This window comes from Erithacus rubecula, assembly GCF_903797595.1.
Source record: "Erithacus rubecula genome assembly, chromosome: 1".
In the NCBI taxonomy this organism is placed as follows: Eukaryota; Metazoa; Chordata; class Aves; order Passeriformes; family Muscicapidae; genus Erithacus; species Erithacus rubecula.
In genome coordinates, this window is record NC_136658.1 from 82,315,911 (window position 1) to 82,332,439 (window position 16,529).

The 16,529-nt window shown below is 34.6% G+C and overlaps 1 protein-coding gene across 1 annotated transcript; it reads right to left on the reverse strand.

Annotated features, from left to right (window-relative positions):
- On the reverse strand, nucleotides 1-15,803 carry TSGA10 (testis specific 10; the record flags this gene model as incomplete). Its single annotated transcript, XM_079316125.1, is given in 10 exon segments — nucleotides 1-579; nucleotides 5,371-5,512; nucleotides 11,329-11,567; nucleotides 11,569-11,610; nucleotides 13,565-13,642; nucleotides 13,826-13,909; nucleotides 13,911-14,000; nucleotides 14,353-14,422; nucleotides 14,424-14,487; nucleotides 15,779-15,803. Coding segments are annotated over 10 exon segments (1,089 nt in total). The 3' UTR covers nucleotides 1-324.
- Between the last annotated feature and the right edge of the window lie 726 nt (nucleotides 15,804-16,529).

The following is a 16,529-nucleotide window of genomic DNA, read 5'->3' on the forward strand; positions in this document are numbered from 1 at the left end:
TATCCAGTTCTGACTCTAACTGAGCTGCTCTGTTTCTGAGGTGAGTAAAATCTTGATTCTGCACAGCACTGTGAAGTCCATACACATTAATTAGATAGCAACTGTAATTCTCCAAGCATGTAGCCCCATGCAATTATTCAAAATTAAAAGGGCAGCTATACCATGCAAATGAAATTAAGAACATTTTTGGAGCAAAATATAACACTATGAAGAAGAGTCTATTAGGGTTTAACTGAGAAATTTGAAGCAGGTTTTTGGTATTTGCTGTTATTAATGTAGCCAAGGTACATTTGAAAATGCAGTTAGATATAAAACCATCTCTGTTTAAATACACTTGGAAAGAATGAAATAAACTGCAGTGTTCTCCTGGTCATTTACTCGCAGATTATTTTCTACTAGAGCAAGTAGTTCCTTGAGAAGCTGAATTTTGGAGTCTTTCTTTTGCCTTTCTCTCTGTGACTGAAATTTGTTCTCACCATTGGACACAAGCAAAGATTCCAGGTTTTTCATAGATGCTTTTTCATTTTCGAGTTGTATTCTCAGCAGCTCTGTTTCAGAATGGTTTGACTCACACCTGCTCTGCAGATAAACAAAGATTTTAAAGTTTCAGATGTATGCCTGTCAAGCTTACCGGCATTCCATTGGAGTAATCTTTAAAAAAATATTAAAATAAAAAAAGGAGTCTGGGATCAATTATAAAATCTGTTTTCACTCCAAGATGGGCAATTAGTTCTGTATTTTCTCAGCCAAAATCCTCTGTCAGATTTATTAAATCATTCAATGTATATATCTTAATAGAAATGTACTTATACAAATGACAAAATGCTTTGCAATATACAGAACAATGGATTCTATACACAGAATCATTAACACAGGGGAAGGAAGTTCCACATTTTGTTGAGGCAAGAACCTATTGATTAATTGCTTGCATGCAGGAAATAACATGTAGTACTACAGACTGGTACCAGCATCACCAGCAGAGTGAGATTACCCTCATTTTACTTACAGGAGCAGCAAGAATAAACTGGAAGGAAAGGAAAAATGAATAAAATCCAAACAAAGAGATTAAATATCTATATTTCTTCGAGGAACCTAAAAGAATACTCAAAAAACCTAGTATATTTCACTGCAGAGGGATGATGGACATATCTGAGACATAGCTACACATGCACATAACAAAAATAATTTCAGAGACTGAGAATCAGGAAAATCAATATTGGGTCAGCTACAGAGACAAATAAAACTGCCTGTTTTAATCTTAACATAAGTAAGCTGGATGCTATTTTCCCTTCATCTTTTCAAGTATGCATTATACTCTGACTAACAGTCTGTTTGGGGTACTGCAACAATTTTATCTGTATTTTACTCAAGCCTAGTTTACATTAAGTACAATAATGCTCAGCCAAATGTCATGGGAAATCTATGAACTGAGACATATTAACAAATTCTCCACCTCTCCAGCACATTTCCCAGGAATTTCAGAAGATAACTATTTGTGTGTTCAAAGGAGGAAGATACTAGAAGGACTCAGATCACAGGCCAACAGAAGCGGGGCGGGGAAGGAAGAAAGAAAGCAAGGAAAGAGCATTTGTCATTTATCAAAACAAAAGTGGTTTTTGTCTTTCACCAAAATAAACTGAAAGGGCCCATTTTCTATGAACTGTCACTCAAAAATCTAGTCCCTTCGCAGAGGAACAATTTTGATATTCTGCATTTTTATTTCAACAAAATAGTATTGAAAACTGTAGACAGAAGAAGATAAAGGAAAATAAACAGTATTAGAAACATTGAAAGAACAATATTCAGAATCAGGTTTAGTTTCTGCTTTTGAATATAAATATGCTGCAATCTAATAATACAGATTCTGCACTGGAATACTGTATAAAGTAAGAGCCTTATCTGAAGGTTTTACATGGCTAATGAAAGAGTACTTTTTGAAAGATACAGAAAAATTAGTGAAAATTTCCCAACTTCTGATGTTTCTCCAACTCTCCAACTGCATTTCAGCAGTTTTCTTTCCTGAAGCTGCTGCAGTTCTCCATAGTCCCACCAATCCTCTTCATAGACAGATCCAGGGAGGCTTAGCCATATTAGAACTCATAAAATTTTCAGATAAGTGTCATATGCTGGAACTCTTCCTTACCAAAAGAATCATAGAGGATTTCACAAGGCTACAAAAGATACCACACACATTTGGCTGGAATTGGCAAAAAACAGCTTTACCAACTGTGCTTCCAAAAGGCATAAAGGTTTAAAGAGACTGCTGGAAGCCTATAAAGAACAAGAAATTATCTCAGCTGGAGCACAGGATGGACAGGTCAGTAATAGAATCATACTGAAAATACCTGAAAAATCTGAGTATGTATGAGCAACTTTTCAGAGTTTATCCAAACTGAATTTTAAATAATGTGTGTACCACACACTAATTTTGTAGGTTTTGTAAAAATCAAGGTCAACAAAAAATTATTTCTAAGGGAAATTAAGAAAATATTGAAGATATTGATACTTCCTTAAATAGTCAATCATTTTAAAATCCACGCCAATTTTCATTGTTAATAAACAGCTCCAGCTATTCTGCTTACCTAGTGACTACATGTAAAATCCAAGATATCTTTCTTGAAAACAACAGTAATTTTAAGCCCTGACTTTTGAGTGTTCATAGTAAAGCCCTGCAAAGCAGTGAAGAAGTGCCAAATTAAACATTTTAAAAATCGAAAAAGTGATCATTCATGATCCTAAAGTATGTTTGGATCCCTTAAATATAACATTAACAGAAACTTATTTTTCTAATATATTTCCCATACCCTTTCTACCTTCTCTGCTGTAGAAATTAAATGTTAAATTAATAATTCTTTGCATCTAGTTTAATGCAAAGTTCTGCTGTAGATGTGACATTTGAAAGTACAGAGACTCTCTCCTAATGTATGTTTTGAGTCCCTTGACCCATTTTCACAAGAGACTTGTTTAAGGCAGAAATTGGAGACTTGTATGTTGCTTCTGTTGTTAAATGCTACAGTAAAGCAATATAAAACTCTACTAAAAAAAGAATTAAAACAGCTTCCAAAATCCTACAGAACATTCATATGTAATTGTGGCAAATTTTAAGAGGCCACAGTAATTTATTCTACAGTAAACTTTCAAGTTATTTTTTAAAATAACTCCTGTATATAAAAACTTGAAGAGTTCTTGCTTCTGACTACAAAATTAGCTACTGGCATTTTAAACTCTATTCCTAGAATTCTACTCCTTTTGCAGAGTTAATAAGGTTGAAAATTCTGCCATGGAATGCATTTTATTTTCAGATGAGATCCTCTTGTTTCAGCAATAAAATTTGATTTTGTATGTAGATGATCTGTGTATGCTGAGATTCTGTCAATCATATTTATACTGCTGTCACCTGTAAATTCAGCCATGACTAAGAGATGAGAGAACCACATTAAAGTGGAGTCCACAAGGCAGCAGGAGCAGGTCTGACTAAAAGCATTAAGAATTTTATACATTTAAAATTAACATAACCTAGGTTTTTCCTTTTTGAAAAATGCCTGCACTTTGTCCAGTGATATTCCTGGTCATCCACTTTCAACTTCTTAAGTTACAGTGGGTGGCAGAATGAGTGTGGGAGGTTAGCAGAGCAAAGTGAGAGGTAAGGCACTGTGATTTGCTTGAAGGATTTACTAGAAATGAGATCCAAAGAAGTTATTCTATGGGAGCACATCACTTTAATTATATCTCTGTCTCACCAAAAAAAAGCACAAGGAATACTGGTGAGCACATTAAGATTTTTGAATACAAACTTTTGTGGTTTAGATATGTGCCTTGCATGTAACTGTATGTACTGGAACATGACATTTGGAATTCTGACCCAATATGTTGGCTTAGTGTTGATGAAGAGGCCTCTTTATTCTTATGCTTAATAGCAGATGTGTGGGAATGAATTAGAAGGATGAAATGTCTGCTGGTGTCAGGCTTGTTGGACAAACTTGACCATGTACCAATTTTATTATAAGTTAAAGGAATGCCAAAACATGCCTCATCACCCTCCTGTGCTGTTTTGTTATTGCTGTGTTCTCATCCACTTTCTGAACAACAACAGTTTGGTTCCTCTAGAGTATCTAATGTTCTTGAGTAGCCCTCAGTAGCTTATGTGATGTTCAGGAAGCAGAGATGATCTGCAACAAAAATTGGAGAACCCCCAAATCACGTTTGTATGCTCACAACATATTTCCAAATTCAAGCTATGAATTTCTCTGTAGGTTCTTCCAATTTTTAAGTGGGAAGAGGCTCTTTGGGACATCTAAAGCAGTGGAAAGAAGGCTGAGAAGCTCAAAGCAAGAAGACCAGGGACAGGAACATGACAGGTAACATTGATATGATTCAGGTATGCTGTGGAGTTGTGTATGACTTTATGCCTTCAGTGATTCCAAACCATAAGAGCATTTAATTTTTTTGTTTTCCTTGATTTTTTTTAAAGACTTTTTTTCCCAAGTGTGACTAGTTGAATTCTAATCATATTAGTATATAAACTAAAATACACACAGTTAATGGTGGATAATCTCCCTGAAATAGAAGTGACATTATACATGATTTTAAAATATTACCAGACCATTTCAAGGGTGAACTATGGAAAGAATGATTTCAACTCACTTACTCCATCTGTGGCTCTCAGACTGCACTGATTAGTGCCAGTCTAACAGGAAAAGCCTGTTTCTGTTTCATGGCATTTTGCTTCCCAACTTCCTCCTTGTTCACAGGCTTTGTGATAATCCTCCAAGAGCTCACAGTTCTCTCTACTAACACATAAAACTTGCTTATTTAATAATTCACAGTAAGCTCCAAAAATAGGGATATTTATAGGTCTACAGATATGGCATTTGATATAGTCTTTCCACTGAAAATTTTAGAGAAAACATTGAGAGACTTCTCAAGAACCAGAGTTTTGTTCAAGATGAGTCATATAAATGATCAATAGACATCTGTTAAGAATGGCTATGTTAACATTAGACATACAAGATACAGCAATATAGTGCAGCAATATTTATTTTTACTTTAACCCATAAAGTAATAAAGACAAAAGAGTTCCAAGTCTCTGTATTATTCCGTCTGATTTTAAGTCAAATAAACACATGTGTATATATACATATACAAATATACATATATATATATATACACACACACACATATATATAATCATAATTAAATATTCTGCATTAATTTGTACTGCAAAAACAGCCATGAAAATGTGTTGAAACTAGTAAAATCAAATTAAGGGAATGCAAATAAGTTTTGGTTAGGAAGCAAATTATTCTATGGAGATATCTAAAAAAATTAATTTAGTTTCATTGAAACAACAGTTTTAATTTGTATACTCACTTTAGACTTCAGCACATGCTTCAGCCTGAAAATACCTCTGCTTGAATACTGGGCTTTCAACTTGATATCATCGAGCTCAGTTTGGTACTTTGCTAGGTTTTTTGAAGAAAGGTTTTTTCCATAAGGTTTAGGTATATTGTACCTTAAAAAAAAAGAATTCGTGTGTATCTAAGGTTTATGGCTTTATTAAGGTTTATGGCTATATTAAATGTATATTGTGCATTTTTAAAATCCAAGTATTTCATTCGTGAAAAATATTTTTTTACTTATAAATAATGTGAATTCTTCTTAGAAAGAAAAAAATCTGTAAAGGAATATAGCAGTTAAAAAGAAAAAAACAGATGGTTTATTTAGCAGCTAGATTGTCACTAAAAACCAAGCTGTCCCATTTAACAAGCAGAGTTCAGTCAGTTCCATCTCTTTTTACATTACAGTTTTTAAAAGCCCATATCTTAAAAAGTAGAAGACAGATTAAATATTAATTAATTATTTCAGAATTGCTTATATGTTAATTAATCAAGTGGTTATCTCCCAATCAGTATTAGGAGAACAGAGACAGAATTTGAGAAAATGAACAGAAGATATTGCTTGAGAATGGGAACAGAAGAAGGAAAAAGAACTGCAGAAAGGCTGTCTTGAACTGCACAGTACAGAAACTTCTTCTGTGTAAAATTACTAGGAAAGCTCAGCTGCCAAAACTGGGGGAAGGTGTGGTAGTGTGGGGAAGGCTCTATGTAGAAACCCCTATTCCTGTTGCAAAAAGGCTGTGAGTTACTGAGAAAGGTGCTCTGGAAATTTTCCAGTAAACCCAAGAAAAGAAATGATAATGCTTTAAATACTTGGAGTATCACTTCAATTAATGGAAGGGCCTAGAGGAACCAATACATATTCTAGAGACAATCCTACTAAAAAGTATTTCACCCTATGAGACTAAGATTTTTTTGTTTCCAACTGCTTCTACAAGCATCCAAGTATTGCAAAGAAAACTGTGAAACTTCCAAAAGTAGCTGGGAGCAATAGGAAGCTGCATTTTGTACCAGCTGACATCACCCTTATAAGCTGTGATTCCAAGAGAAGGTGAAGAAGTGATTCCCTGGTGAACCTTTGGCAGTCAAAGCCACTACCAACCTCATCTTTTCCAGGAGAGCACTTAAAAGAAAAAATCAGTATGGGAGAAAAGTTTTGTAGAATGCAAGTGGGCTCACCAAAATTTTGGTCCACCTAAGAATGAAGCACCTGATCTAAAGCTGTTAGCTATGATGAAGGGAGAGAGGTAAAATTAATCACTTTAAAATGTGGAGTGAGATGAAATCTCCTGGAGGACTTTTCTTCACTTAAAAGGGACCTTTAATAACTTTAAAGTTCTATATACCTGACATTAGGTACAGTTAATTTGCTCCTTTATAACTGAGTAGCAATTCTAGAGGAAGAGGAAATCAAGTGAGCAGTAAGTGCACATATTAATAAAGGCAGGAAGCTGAAGAAAAAGAAGAAAACCCACATCACCCACAGAAGTGATGAGCTCCTACAGGTATGAAGCTAAATTTCTAGCTGCTAGGAAAATACATCAGTGCAGGAGTACTGTGTGTGCATGAGATGACACTTGAAATATGTCAACTACTTTCACCAGGAACTGCACAGAGATAAATAACACAGTAGATAATGTAAGGCTGTATTATAACCCACTATTTCAAGTATCTTTCATCCAGAAGTAGCTCTTGAAGAAACATAAATACAACACTTTTAATAAAGTTTAGAACCTTATTAAAAGGTGTAGTGTGCTGAATTATTAGCAAGTCAAAGTTATAAGCTTTTAAGTACTCTAGGCCAGTCACAGAACACTGTAAGAAATACTTGCTGCTTCCCTTATAGTACTTTTCCATGTAAGTGATAATTATAGCTGCTTTGTTTTTACTTTAAGATCAGGGGAGAAACTCACTAATTAGCTGTTCCTCAAGACAAATATCCAAACCATTGCATAAGAATAGCTGGCCCTCTTTTTACAAGTGAGCTGAGCAATAAGAGGAAAATCTGAGTTTGAAACATGAACTTAAAAACTAGTCTTGAATTTACTACAGATGAAGATCCACAAATTCTCAGTGCTATTTGAAGAAGATACCATTTTTTCTTTCTAGTGAAGGCTTCCCTCTACAAATACACCTGAATTTCTTGCTTAATATTAGAAAGATGGTCTTGCAGTCTGTAGTTCTCCTGAGATAATGATTCTCTGTTCTTGTTATTCTGAGTTCTTTGTTGGTTTTTTGCAGCTGTTGATAACTGGTGATACCCTTCTCACAGATAGAGACTTCTTCAGCAGATTCTCTAAGCAGCAAATAAAAATTTATTCAGGTACAACAATACTGCCCAACCAAATATAAATTATAATTTTCTAGTGTTTTTCAAGTCATGAAACAATGCTGTAACAAATTAGTACATCACATGATTCCTTTTTTTATGTAAAGCCATAAATTAATCAAAATTTTCTAATGATCTTGAATTTTCATCCTTGTTTTGTCCTTATCCCTTGGAATGTTCCAACTCTGAAATCAGAATCTCGAAATCTGAAATAATTTTCTCCGTGAAAAGAAATATGAAATTTAAATAAACTTCTCACCACTGTTGAGTATAAATGTGAAAAAATTGAAATAATATTATATTTCTTTTTATTCAAGGAACTGAATAAATTACCTATTCAATGCAAAATGGATTGTGATTTTCCAGATTTCATAATTTACTGTTTAGAGCTGAATGTTCTTTTTTTTTTTTTTAATTTGGCAAATAAGGGAACAAATTTCATCTTCTTGCAGAATATAATAATTTTAATTAATTTTTTAATCCTTTGTTTCTAAATATAGCATTTGGCTTAAAGTCACAAACCTAAATGATTCTTCTGCCTGTTAAGTAAGTTAACACAGCTCTTCTACAGTGAATTAACTGGTAGTTTATTCTGCTCTGTAGTTTTTAGTTTATAAAAAAGAACTCCATAACTAAGTATATTACTTTATTCCCTTGTCTTTGGACACAGAGAGTAAGGGAAGCGTAAGATTAGAAAATTTATTTTACTGGAGACACAAGAGAGGTAAGAGACAGCCATCTCTTCTCCAAAACAGACACAATTTTACAATTTGCCGTTTTAAAAAAGCAAAGCCAGTGTTTATGGCAAGACGTGCTGAAATATTTTTTCTTTAAGATTTTGTTAAAAATTGATGCAAATTCTTGCATTAAACCCCAACAGTTTAAAAATGCCTTGTTTAGTTTATCCTAAATCAACATCCATGCCATTGAAGCTGAAGTGAAAAATGAAGTTTCAGAACTAGTAACTAAGCAGGTTCATTACATAGATTGAAATCACACTGAGCAATGAACCTTACAATGAAAAAAACATATTTCAGATGTTTCTTCAACGACAAGCAAGGCAATATTATTAAGTATCCTACATCTTTACCATCACAGGATCCCAAGGAAGAAATGAGGCTAACTTCTATGACAAACAAAATCTTTTTTTGGCTAATTTTCTCCACTTCAAGAGAGTACCTAAAGTCTTCTCTCTCAGTAAGTACAACTGATACAATACATCAAAACTGAGATGATCAGCACAGGTCAAACCTGCTGCTGTTGGAGTCAACATGAGTTCTTATTGTTGCCCTTAAATTGGAGCAGAATTAGACCAGCACACAGCACTGCTGTAGATACCAACACAGAATAGGTGTGATAACCCAGCAGATCCTTTCCCTATTTTTTCCTTCTGCAACAATTTGAATATTAGAACATACTTTAATTGCTAGGCTGTCCTGAAAAGTAGCAATCCTCTCTCTTCCTTCTTCCACACAGTCTTGCAAAGATGATTTAAGTTGTGCAATTGTTTCTTCCAAAGTTGTACAAGACTTTATCTTGAAAAGTTATCTGGATGCAATCAGAAGCCTCTCAGTTTTAATTAACTCAAGCCATTTGAAATTAAAATTATTTTAATACACTTCTAAAGCATAAAAGAGCAAGGCAAAAGTTCTCCTTGAAGAAAGCATTGAAGCATGCACCTTTTAAAAATATAGTAACAATAATCTTTAAATTATATTTATAGAACTGGACCCTTCTTTAGATCCGGGCCTTAAATTACATGGCTCAGAACAAATCTGTTTTTCAAGAGCAAATATTTAAATCATTAAAAGTAACTGTATTCCGTATTTTAACAAAAGTTTAAACAGAATTACTATAGACAGAAGCAACATGTAGACTGCAGCATGTAATTACAGATGGAGTAAGAGACTGTTTTCCTGATATTACCAAGGAGGTAATAAACTGGGAGGAGTGGCTGATAAACCAGAGGGTCATGCTGCCATCCAGAGGGCTGAGAACAACCTTATGAGGTTCAATAAAGAGGATTTCTGGACCTAAGAAGGAGAACAGCCCCTGGAACCAGTTCACATTGGGGGCCACCCAGCTGGAGAGCAGCTTGGCAGGAAAGGTGGGGGTCCTGATGGGCATCATGTTGAACATGAGCCACCAGTGTGCCCTTGCTGTGAAGAAGGCACACAGTATCTTGCTCTAAATTAGGGAAAGTATCAACACTCTACAGCTGTAGTTCTGGAAGAATATATTTCTTGGCATTACAGGAATAATAATCCTTGTATCCATGTCCTTTACTCCTATAATATAAAAAAGGTGCAACACACAGTACAGGATATTTACTGCAATATATATAAAGCATGTTTTCCTGATTTCCACCATCAATATTTTATGGTGTTGAGAGGTGCTACCACTGCCTTAGTGAACACAGATATAACTGATACACTCAGAACTGCACACTGGCACCAACACACACTGTTCAGCTGACAGAATGTGTTGTCACTGAAACTTACACTTGCCAAAGCTCTGTCACATAATTTTAAAATGCAAAAACCTTTCAATAATGAAAGAAAACAAGGGTTTTGCATTCAAAATGTTAAAACTTTAAGAAATATATTTATTTCCATTCAATGCCTTTTCTTTCAATCCATAAAATGACTGCAGAATATGAAAATTAAACTAAATTTTATTCTAAAAAATGGATCTCTCACTCACCAGTTTTTTCATCTAAATGCATAATTTTCTCTTGACTAGGCTGCATTTCAAGTTTTTTCTTCACAAGGCTTCACTGAATCTCTGAAAGATTCAGTTCTGTCTTTCCATTCAATAAACTGGAAAAGCAGAAGCATTAAACAGGAGAATTCAGACACTGATATATAATTTTTTTTCTTTTGGAAAGGTCACTAAAATTTCAAAAGAGAGGAAAAATTGAGATTTTTCTGTCTATTTTAGACTGTTTGAGATATTTTATTAATGCTACCTTTAATCTTATATATTAAATTCTGTAAAGATTACAGAAAAGTAAGAAGATTTATTTGCAACAGGTGATAATAAAAAAGTCACAAAAATAATTAAAATAATGATCATCCCCTGGGACATCCATTGGAATGTCTGACCTGTTGCAAGTTATAACCAATTTATCTGTTCAAATGTAGTAACATTAATGATTCTCACACTGTTCAAGAAACTGAAAAGAACTATCAGTTTGGTTTGGGGGTGTAAAGAAAAAATATCAGCAGTTTTCAACAATTCATCAGTGTTCATAAATCTGTCAATTTATTATAAAGCAGCACTCACTGACAAATTTTTTATTCCTTAAAGGCTTTGATTGAGTCTAGTCCTACTATGCTTCTGAACATGACTGGGAACTCCAGTTCAGCAGCAGGCCCTATGCAAAGATTCAGTTTTATTTCCACATATGCTGTTTATAAAAACCCATCAATCCCTGTCATTTCTAACAGAAAGCTCCTAACTCTAACGAAATGAATTTTACTTTTTTAACTGAAGATGGTTTCCACCATCATCATTTCAATAAGACAAGAACATTTACATATAAATAAGCAATGAGGAAAACAATTTCATTCCAAAATGAAGGATGGTTCATAAGCCATTTACTTTTCATAAATTCCTTTCCCTTTAAGCCATATGACAGCTACAAAAACCAGTGAACATAGGCTGATGTTACCAGTCAAATGAATGCAATTACATACTTTTACTTGCCTAAGAGAAGCATATTCAGCTTCCTGACAATTCAGCTCAGTTTCAGAATCCAGTACTTTTCTTGTAAATCTTTTCATCTCAGTTTCCAGAGAATCAATGGTGTCCAGTTTCCAGAGAATCAATGGTGTCCTACGTTAGTGCCACTTTGGACATCTGTTCTAGCTGCTCACTATCTAACTATAAATATAATCAAACACTAACAGATGAGGGGAAAAAAAAAAAAAAAAAGAGCTGATTTATAGAATTTATTTCAATTTTTACTCTGTTTTTAGCACAAATCTTTTGCTGAAGGAGAAATATCCAAGCATCTAATTTACTCATTTTACTGACTCATTTTACTGAAGATACTTGGCAAAGACCTGAAGTGTGACTTTCACCTTCTTTGAAGGTAAATGAATTTCCCATCTTTTAAATCTCTGGGAATATTTTCACTTACTCATGCAAATTTTTGGTTAGTAATCATGCCCAAGGGCAAAAATGTTTGTCATTGATTGACATTAAAGTTTTCAGTGCAAAATAACATAAAAGAAAACATTATGATGAGTGCACAAAGGGAGAAATCATGGTTTGGGACACAACATGACCAATAATGGCTTTAGGCTTCTATTAAGTTACACATTTATGCCAATAACCAGGTAAAGAAATCACTTGCAAAAAGCACTATGTAACCAAGTTACCACCATGAGTCCTTCAGCTCTGTAGCTAAAACAAAGAACAGATCCCAAGCCTCTTGCACAGCTTTTTCAATACTTGTGCCATAAATTTCATGTTGATGTATCGCTCTCAAAGGGTACCAAAAGAACTGAAGCAATAAAATGATGTACCTAAAACAGGGCTCCCAATACTCACTACACATCATATGTAGGCGTGTGATTAAAGTTAATTTACTACTCAGAGCTATTTCAGCCTACAGTATATTCTTCATATCAGATGTACTCCATTTAATATTATGAACTGTGGTATTATATTTATAAGCTTGGCAGGATTTTAGAAGGCTGAGGCAGAAAAAGAAGATAAACCAGAATTTATAACCATAAGATCTAGAAGAAAGATATACAGCAGAAACCAATGTTAATCTATTTAAAAATCAAGTTCTACTAGGACTGTAAGTAAATCTAAGATTTATATTCATTCTATTAATGTTTTCATTTTCTATTTTAGTGCCATTTGTTGGCAAACAATTGCACACACAAGTAACTTAAACCATATTAAATATGATTTGCCAGAGCAGTGCAATTACATTTAACTTTGAAGCATCAGGTCTTAGTAATACACAGTCATAAGATAATTCACATTTAAATGGACTCCAGGTCTCTAGTCTAAATCCCTGCTCAAAGCAGAGCCAGCTCTGAGGTCAGGCTGCTCAGGGCTTTCTCCAGTCCAGTCTTGAAAATCTCCAAGGCTGGGGACTGCTCAACTTCCCTCATGAGAAGCAAGTATTTCCTTGTATTCAGCCTGAACCTTTCTGGTTTCAGTAGGTGCCCATTGTTGCTCATCTTTCCACCAAGTACTGCAGTAAAAAGCCTGTTTATGAATTCTTGATGTCATACCACTGGCAGATAGATCTTACATCCCTCTTGAGCACTTGTACTGCAGGTGGAACAAGCCTATCCTCACAATAGATAAAAGATCATTGTGGGTAACAGTGTCAAAAGCTTGGTACAGTCTTAAAATCACAGAATCACAGAATCACAGAATGGTTTTTGTTGGAAGAGACTTTAAAGACCATCTTGTTCCACACCCCCTTGAAATGAGCAGGGACACCTTCCATTCCATCAGGTTGCTGATTGCTCCATCCTGGTCCAGATGGTTTTGAACACTTCCAGGGATGCAGCATCCACAACTTCTCTGGGCAACCTGTGCCAAGACCTCGCCATCCTAACAGTCACAAATTTCTGAATTGTATCTGATCTAATCCTGTTGTGCTCCAGTTTAAAACTAATCCCCCTTGCCCTGCCACTACACATTCTTGTGAAAACTCCCTCCCCAGTTCTCTTGCTGGTCCTCTTTAGGTACTGGAAGATGCTAAAATATGTTGTTTCCTGATAGCAGTCAGGTTGGTCCTGCAGGATTAACCATGAACATCACCCGTATTGTATTTACAATTCAATAAATAAATATTTCCCCTTACATTGTGAATAGTAGTTTCAAGCTCTTCAAATCTCTGTTCCAAATGAGCCTTTTCATTAAATGCAGTTCCTTGGGAAATCTGTATCAAATAACAGCAACAACATCACATACAGAACAAGTTTCAACTCACCACAGACTTGTAGAGTAATTAATTCTCAGGACCAGAACAGAAATCCTTAGCAACTTTAATGACACTGCTAAGTAATTTTCATGTTTAAATCACCTGTGGGGTGGGGCTGAGGTGGATGGGACTGAATCAAACCTGTAACTGCTCCCGGAGTCCATCATGTTCTCTAGGCATCCTTTGGAAATCTGACAGCGCTGTACCCCTTTCTGTCTCCATGTTGTCTTAATACAGTTTGATCTGCCACAGTGCTTTTAGCAGTCCTGGGGCATTTTATAACTTCCTGACTAAGCTGGGATATCTCCTCCTGTGCCTGTTTTTAAAAACAACAGAATAACAGAAACATGGAATAGATAATCAATATATTACTGCGTCTTGTGGTTGGTAGTGTAGAGCATCCCAGAAAATGTGTAATATTGAAGATGAAGTAATAATTTGTGCACACATTCTTTGATTCAAGAAAGCATTTTTAACTCAGGACAGCACTTAGAAGTTCATATAGAACTGACAGTTTCAAATCACGCAATATCCATAACTAATTTTTTTTCTTTTTTTAAACAAATGCTTTGCATTCTTTCTTTTTTCATAGGAAGTCAAAAATATAATTTTCTCCTGTACATTACCTTGTTATTTCAATTAATCACACAAATATAAAAAAATATTACCTGTTCATAAAAATTGAGAATTTTGTCTCTCTCAGCTGTTAAAACTTTGAAGTTACCCTGAGTTTTTGCCATGATGTTCATTTATTTTCCACTTTGACTCAAGTTCTTCACATTCTCTCAATATTTTCAAGATCCCTGGACCAGAAACCACTCTGATATAATGTTAAAATAGAGAAACAAAACTTGAAACACTTTCTTATTAGATCTGGTTTGAAAACTTCTATTGGCCCATTCCCATCTTGTGCACCCTTCTGTTTACAATCAAATAGTTTTTCTCCCTGGTAGTGATAGCTTTAGTAGTTTAACATGAAATACATTCTAAAAAATATGTTCCTCTTCTTCCAAAGTGATTTCCCAAGCTCACCTGGATGGAAGGTTGGTTTTTTTTAATACTGCCACAAGCAGAGGTTCTCTTAGGACTTGAGAATGTGTTTATAATACCTTCAACAAATTCTCAGTCTCACATTTATAGCAGTCTCTGTCCTTTTCTAGTGATTTAATAAAGGCATCAAGACTTGAAGGTGACTCCCTTGCTTTAGTTCAGATTCTGTTTATAATATAACCTGCATAATTAGCATAAATGAGAGAATGCATGCACCAAAATAAAACTTTTGCAATTAGTGATATTTCAACAATGGATGGATAAATATAAATATAAATATAAATATAAATATAAATATAAATATAAATATAAATATAAATATAAATATAAATATAAATATAAATATAAATATAAATATAAATATAAATATAAATATAAATATAAATATAAATAAAGTTGATAAATATACTCTTCAAAATTAAGATGAAGCAGATATCTAATTAAAATAAATATCCATATAATACTTTAAAGTAACTTCTGAATGTCTGTATTTTCTCTTTTTTATTATATTGCAAATATGCCTGAATGTCCTTCTAATATGGATCTAACAAGGAATAAAGGGACATAAAAGCTAAATGTTAATTAACTTGAAATATGTCTGTTCAAAACTAAGAGTAGATTTGTACTGGAATATCTAATGAATTTTTAAATATGATAGAAAGTAGACCACCATGTTTAAGGTCCATGAAAGGTAAATTTTTGCAATGGAAATAAAATAATGTGCAAGTAAGTATTGTTGAAATCCAGAAAGTCATGTAAGAGCCTAAAACAGATTCTGAAGATGAACTGCAATTCTGAAATTCAAAATTGCACATCAAATCCCATTTGCTTATGCGTAAACTAATGTAATTTTGAGTCACTACGAAGAGTAATTTCTAGAAAGTGATTCCTACAATCGATTTTTGTATTCATACTAAAATTAATCATGTCCTATGAGTAGCTCTGATGATAAAGACAGGCTAGATATCTATTACAATGATCATCACTGTTGACATATCACTTAGATTAGGTGAATCCCATCCCTGTTCTCTCTGAAAGAGGTACTTTCAAGTTCTGCAGTTACATGCATTTCCCTAGCCCTAGGGAAGGGAACAGATCAGAGCAATCAAGCAATTGGCACCTTCAGTCCCTCACTGAGCATTGAGGACTCAAATTTACACACAGAATTTACACACAGTATTTGCTCACTCACAATACTATTTTTACCAACTAGTGAAAGAGCACTTTTTGGAAAACATGTTAATGTTTATATATCCTAAAATACATATTTATACTACACTTGCCATACAATGGTAAGAATTTACTACTGTGACACATTTCACCACTGATTTGAAAATAAATATGGAAAACCCAGGGAAATACAGGCCAGTATCTTGCCTTAGTGCCTGTCAAGATCATGGAGCAGATCCCCTGGACACTATGCTATAGCACATGGAAAATAAGGAGGTAATTAGTGACAGTCAACATGATTTCACCATGGCAAATCATGCCTGAAAATTTTGGTGGCCTTCTACAAGGGGGTTACAGCAGTGGTGAGGAAAAAGGAACTGCTATCATCTACCTGGGTTTGTGCAAGGCATTTGACACTGTCCTGCACAACTCTCTAATCATGAGATGGACTATTCTGTGGATAAAGAATCAGATGGATGGTTGCACCCAAACTGGCCAATGACTCAGTGACCAGGTGGACACCAGCACTGCTCTTCAGGGGCTGATGCTGGGCTGGTGCTGTTCAACACCTGTCAGTGACATGGACACAAGGTGGGAGGAGAATGGATGGAGAGCAGCCCTGGGG